This window comes from Solanum verrucosum, unplaced genomic scaffold (genome assembly GCF_900185275.1).
Source record: "Solanum verrucosum unplaced genomic scaffold, falcon-dt-bn FXZP01000261.1, whole genome shotgun sequence".
NCBI lineage: Eukaryota > Viridiplantae > Streptophyta > Magnoliopsida > Solanales > Solanaceae > Solanum > Solanum verrucosum.
The window spans coordinates 4,256,312-4,263,226 of NW_026019969.1; the positions used below are offsets into that span (position 1 = coordinate 4,256,312).

The 6,915-nt window shown below is 34.2% G+C and overlaps 1 protein-coding gene across 1 annotated transcript; it reads left to right on the forward strand.

Moving 5' to 3' along the window:
- Positions 1–517: 517 nt before the first annotated feature.
- Positions 518–5,600, forward strand: LOC125815891 (uncharacterized). The gene is made up of 3 exons (XM_049495459.1): positions 518–756; positions 3,629–3,758; positions 4,476–5,600. Exons 2-3 carry the CDS (start codon positions 3,639–3,641, stop codon positions 5,598–5,600), a joined length of 1,245 nt encoding a protein of 414 aa, XP_049351416.1. The 5' UTR covers positions 518–756; positions 3,629–3,638.
- The last annotated feature ends 1,315 nt before the right edge of the window (positions 5,601–6,915 follow it).

Consider the following 6,915-nt stretch of genomic DNA (forward strand, 5'->3'; position numbering starts at 1 on the left):
GAAAATTTAAAAAATTATAATATCTTTTTTATTTTAAAATAAACTAATTTTTTCTCTATTTTTTAGTTAAAAGGTATTAATGTTAAAAGGGTAAAAATGATTTAAAAAGTAAAATAACATAGGTAAAATACCATTCTAGCCAAATTCTGACCAAATTTTTTGGCCAAAATTTTTTTTTCCCCATAAGCTAATAGCTAAAAATCATAAGTTGGCGACACCTAACTTTTTAAAAATTTTCCCACCCTATTTTTTTTTCTTCTTAAAAACAGTTTTTATGTTTCCCAAACAATTTCAAAATTAAAAAAAAAAGTTTAATAAACAACAAAAAATGACTTACAATAAGTCAATATAGACACTCACGTCAGATAATTTTTCCTATAATTTAAGTTTCGACCTTATAAGTCACGGTAAGTTAGGAGTTCAATATAAGAGAACAACGTAAGTAAAGTAAGTAATATGTTAACAGTTAGCACTACTATGCCGTTAAACCCTTTTCAATAAACAGTTTCTTCTTTAAACCCTTTCCAGTATCTTCTTCGCATTCGATATTCCCACTCTTTTGGGGGTTTCAATTGGAAACGCAGAAAGCCGATTCAGTCAGAGAATTTTTCACTCTCTGCTATGGCTATCAATGGAGAACAGTCGCACCAATCTCAGAGATCACGTCAATCTGGTCCTACCGCCAAGAAAAAATGCAAGTCCAATGAGAGAAAGAAGGGTGTTTCCCACGAAAACAATAAGCAACATAATCCCAAGGTACTCATATTTTTTAATTTTTATTTTAATTCAGTATATCATTATGTGCTTGGCTTGTCAACTGTTTTACGCTATTCCTGACAGATTTTTAGGCAATAATATGTGTGATGTAACCGCTTAAGTAGATAGTAATTTCAAAGTTTTAGTATTGCTAATCGAATAGTTATTTCTTGAGACTTATAGGCATTTGCAATTAATTCCACTGTGAAAGAAAATAAGTTGCAAGCACATGTTTGCTTTGGTTAGATGTCATTCATTGGGTTTTACATTTTACCTTCTTATGGATTATGCTATTATAGGTTGGGAAGTCACTGATAATTAAGTCTCTTGTGAAACTTTTTAACAGTAAAAGAAGAGAAAATTTTACTTAGGATTAGAGCTGTCAAAATGGACTAGTCCCTTGAGGCAACCCCAGTCCAATACGCTACTCGGGATTGTTTTGGTTAAGATTTCTTAAGTCCATTTAAAATTGATGCCTAGTGCGGGTTACCTGTCCTATGTGGTTTGCGAGCTATTGCATAGGAGCGGGGTTTTTACCATGTGTGCACCCATAGGGTAGCGGCTGAGGGTTTCCCTTGTCATAAAAAAAAAAAAGCCACCTCAAGTCAGTTCGCTTGTTATTGAGGCTTGACCGGAGTTAGGTTGAGGCCGTCTCGTGGGGCAATCAGGATGAACCTTTATAGGTGGAGGAAGGAATAGTGATGGATTCCTATAGAGCATCCAGGAAAAGCTAGCTCCTACTCTTCCTCCTTCTCCTAAAGGCTATTTAATTTGAATTAGAAATTTAAAAGAAGATTGTGAAAAAAAGAGAGTAAAAACTAGGAATAATGATCATTGAATACGTTTTAGTATCTTACACAATGCTTTACTCATTGTGCTTTAAATCCTAATCACCAAGTATAGAAGTTGCATTCATGATTATGATCTAATGTAAACTCTAAATTTAAAAAGAAAATTGTGAAAAAGAGTAGAAGCTAGGAATAGTGATTACCGAATAAGTCTTGGTATCTTACAAAATACTTTACTCATTTCGCGTTAAATCTCCAATACTAAAATTCCTAATCACCAACTATAAAAGTTGTATTAGTTTTTTTAAAAAAAAACTGTAAAAATTGTACCCATCGTAAAAATGTTCAAACACTTGTTTCTACTCAAAATCTGTTGTACATCTTTATTCAAATTAAAAGATGTAATATTTTAAAGTGAATTTAAATATTATTAGTTTTTATTATGTAGTTGTTTGATAATGTTTAACTAATTAAACTTGCATATAAATGCAAAAGAAGATAATCTCAGATCAAAAGGAAAGGGGGATATGGCGAAATTGGTAGACGTTACAGACTTAATTGGATTGAGTCTTGGTATAGAAACTTACTATGTGATCACTTTCAAATTCAGAGAAACCCTGAAATTAACAAAAATGAGCAATCTTTCTCCTGCTTCAACTTATAATCCAACCAAAATTACCACATCATCATTTTAAAGGAGAGATGAGTTTGGATATAACGATGATGAAGGAAAATTTACCTCTTACATGCTTGATGAAGTAGGGGGTATAGGATGTTAATCAAAACAACTTTATGAATTGATTCAAATGTGCTTTGCGATGTGTTGGTGTTGAATATGTACTTTCATATAATTATATGTTAGAAATGTTAACAAATTGACATACATTTAAGTTCGGATTTAGATTGAAAAAAATGAAGGATTAGTCCACCCCAACCCGTGACACGCTTTTGAGGTTGGGTTGGGCTGGGCTGGGCTGGTCATTTTAAGGCTTTTTAACATGGAAGGGCTGTCCCGCCCTAACCCGTCAAATTCCTTGGTCTGCATAACTTAAGCTGAATTAGATTGAACTGACCTATTTTGACAGCTATATTCAGAATGAAAATTACTAGAAAGATTTTGACTTGAGATTGTGTAAGGCCATGAAATGTCGAAATTCTCCTCTTTTTATCAACTTTGTTTCCTAATATATATATATATAGCCAAAGAAGCAAACAATATTTCATTTATACAAACTAAACTCTTTGCTAAATTTCTGCAATCTTGAACTCTCTCCACTCTCTTCTCCACACACGGCTCTCATCACCGCTAGGGTTTCAAGCCGCATTCCCCTCTTCTTCTTTGTTTACGGCAACTCAACCCCCAGGCATTGTGAGTTCTTTCCTTAATTCTTCTAATGTTTTTTGATTACCAGTATTCATTAAAAACTCTAAATTTCTTTTTCACGATTATTCATTATATATGTCATGAAAAGTGATTTATTCTTAATTTGTTCCATTTGATCGTCATCTGTTTCAATTGTTGGAATGTGTTTTTATTCCTTGTATTATGCTTATGTGGGACTAGTTGTATGTAAATTTTTTCACGTTTCAATTGACCAAGATTTATATATATGAACCGTCGGATTTTACTCAGATTTATGATATGAACTATGTGTGAATGACTTATTTAATTGCCTTTTGACTCTTTGTTTCAAAATTCCTTCTTTATGGAAGATTTACTTTTCTAAATCTATGGTTTCTTGATTTTCAGTATTGTGGAATTTCTTGATTGTTGATATTTTGATTTCTTCGAACCACAGTTACCAAGGAGATGAACTGCTTAATGGTGATTGACATTTCAAAATCTATGATTTTATGTATAGTGAAATGTCTTTTCTTCTTTTGATACTGATGATTAGTGATCTATGAAGTAGAGTCTAGAGTTTACCTCATCTGCTCCTTCTATGAGATCCTAATTTCTAGCATACTAAAACACTTTGTTAGAGTGGATTAGGATGTCTTTCTTTTGATTGTTCACAAGTATACTTTGAGGGAGTTTATGCTTTAAATTTTCCATTGTCACTAACACCGTGCTTTTTGTGCAGAAAAAATTAAATGGAATTGTTGAAGGACAACATGATGACTATTAGCTCTGATGAGTTTGAGAATAATATCATGGCTGATGCTGAGGAGTTTTCTCCAGCTATTCAACAACAGGACAGTGGGACTCACAAGGTATCGTTTTCTTCCTCTCCTATTTTTGTGTATTTTTATTCGTTTTATATGAAGAACAATACTGAAACTTATGTATTTCGGTACAACAACAACATACCCAGTGGAATCCCACAAATGGGGTCTGGGAAAGGTTGGATGTACGCAGACCTTACCCCCCCACCCCCCTTTTATTGGATAGAGAAGCTGTTTCCGATATCCTTTTTATTATAGAAGAATGGTCGTTTTTTCTTCTGATCAATAGTTCTGCAATAGTGAAACATATCTAAGGTTTCACAACCAACAATTACTTGGATGGATGAAAATTACTATTCATTTTGCTTCATTTGAACTCATCTTATTCCTAATCCATTTTTTTTATTTTCACAATGTAGTTATATGGGCAATTTGAACTACCCTATTTTTTTGAGAAGCTGCTTCTTTAGATCTTGCACTTTCTGATACTACTACTCTCTTGTTTGTCTTTCCGTTATTTTCCTTATTTTTTTGAGAAATGTTGATGAATACACTATCTAAATGAGCCTTTGTAAGTGAACTTCTTGAAATGGCCCAACCTAAATAGAGAGGAGTAGAAATAAGTGTTTCATGGGATTGACACCAACTAATATGAATTTGAGCTGTAATTGATATGTATATATCTCTTTCATCTGATTACAATACCTCTTTTGTCTTGGATTGCAGGTTCCAGAGGACGACTTCAAGGCTGTTGCTTATAAGCAGGAATGGAATGAAGTATCAAAATTACCTGCAGACTACATTAGGAGAGAAGACATGGAGATCAAAGATGTGGCTATGAAACATGTATTGCCTTTCCTTCCTGGTAAATCATTGATGAAGTTTCGGGCAGTGTCCAATGAATGGAATCATTGGATAGTTTGTCCGTTATTAGCATACCAGCAAAGCACTTCATTCCAGAAACTTTCAGGCTACTTTTATCAAGTTGTGGATGCGGATTTCCAATCTGATCCTAATTTCTTGTCTCTGGACCATTCTGGGAATGGTATCCCCAATCCTTCCCTGGGTTTCTTGCCTGAAAGGATTAAAGTTCTCAGTTCTAGCAGCGGGTTGCTCCTTTGCCAGGGGTTGGAGAGTTATTACGTTTGCAATCCTCTGACCGAAGATTGGAAATGTATCCCTCCTCATCAATATTATCACGGATCTGATCCAGCTGTCATTCTTGCGTTTGACCCTCAGGGTAATATTGAATCGTATTTTCACCTTGTCGCTGCTGTCCCTCTTCTTGATCAACCAGTTGTGTTCTTTGAGATTTACTCGTCTCAATCAAATTCCTGGAGTCGCTCTTCTTCAGAGTGTCTTGAGTTAGAAGATACAACTCTTGTTGGTGGGGGATTATATATGAAGGGGATGGCGTACTGGAGTACAACATCAAATGGTGTGCTAGCGTTTGATGTGAAAAGTGAGGTTTCAGCAGTTCTACGTGTGCCTATTCCACCTGGGAGATATGGTGCCTTGACTCAGGTAAAGGATGAGCTATCCTATGTAACTGTTTACAACGATTGTGGGGATGTTTTTATGTTAGATATATACGGAGGAATGGACATGAGTCTGAATCACAGTGTCTGCATAAATCTTGGACACAAGAAGTCTCGCCAAACACTGGAGGAAGATCCCTTTATTGACAATGGTACTGTGTTGTGCAGCGTGTTACCCTGCATAAACAGTGGTGATGACATTGTGGTGATCTGCACAACTGAAAGGATATATCTTTATTACCTGAGTGGGCAGAAGATTGAGACTTTTATGACTCCAGGACAACTAAATCCGAAGAGAAGATTCATACCTTACACAAACAGCCTCGCTGCAATACATGAGCTGAAGAACTAGCTGTTGCTGTCAAGTAGAATTCTCATGTCCTTCCATCAGAACTCCTTGAACATTTTGCATCTTCTTTTGTTTTTTATTTGACTTGGATTGCAGATTAAGCTGTTTGAATAGCTTTGTGTTTTTGTTATAAATATGTTTTGGATTGCCAATAGTTATTGTGAGTTTTTAGTTGTCAGTTCCTTTCTGCTGCTACTGTTTATATTTTATGATGGAATGTGAGGTATGATTAGCTTTACGTTGGAGGGTATTTACTACTTGAACCGATCCCTCTTGTTTTTTTCACAATGAAGAATTAAATCTTATATTATTCACGTTTACTAGTAAATAAATATAAAGATATAAAACTAAATTTTATTATATATTTGTTTTAATGAAATTGGGAATCGGGAAAAAATCAATTTAATTCGGCATCAATTAAGGTAGTAGACATCAGATGAAAACATATAATTTATTTTAATCGAAGACAAAATGTTACTCTTCAAATTATTTCTAATAATTATTTTGAGGAAAATACTAAAAGAAAAAGAAGAAAATTAACTATGATAATATTCTTATAAATTGGGTTATTCTCTACTTATATACTAGTAATAAAAAAATTAAAATTATCTAATTTTAATAATTAAGATGGACACAAACTAGGAGATACACCCTAAGTAAAAGTGTATCTATCACTAACAAAATTTGATGCAAACTATACAATTTTTACTACTTTAAGGTCTAATTACATAATTCTCGTAAGTTTTCAAAATTACTATCTGTGTCAGATTTTGATCTTCAGATACATGTATAATCTACTCGGATAAATTAGGTTAAAAATAGGTGTAATTGTATCTTGGATACACTAACTTTCTCGCTCACCTCTCTCCTACATCGCTTGCCTCTCTCCCCCTCACGCTCACCTCTTTTCCTATGTATCTAAATTTCAGAATGTATCTAGTTCCCCAAATATATATATCTAGTGTGATTAGATGTCACGACCTGGGAGCACCCCCAAGTCGTAACAAGGCGTACTCGACCCCAAAGGGGTCTTATACGAGCCACATAGTCATTCATTGCATTCAATAATGAAAATAGTGCGGAAATAAAAAAAACTTATTTACATCCACACATTTAAACTTCTTAAAACAACTTTAAAAACACACAGCGGAAGTCTAAGTCTCACATGGCCATCTTAGACACAGTCGCAAAACATAAGTAGGGACACGGCCCTTTACAATCAAAAGAAGTTTATTACATGAACAAAGAACTTAAAAGTCTTATCCTCGAATCCATGAGGACATACCAAGTCTTGGAGGAAAGCAATCCAACACTTCAA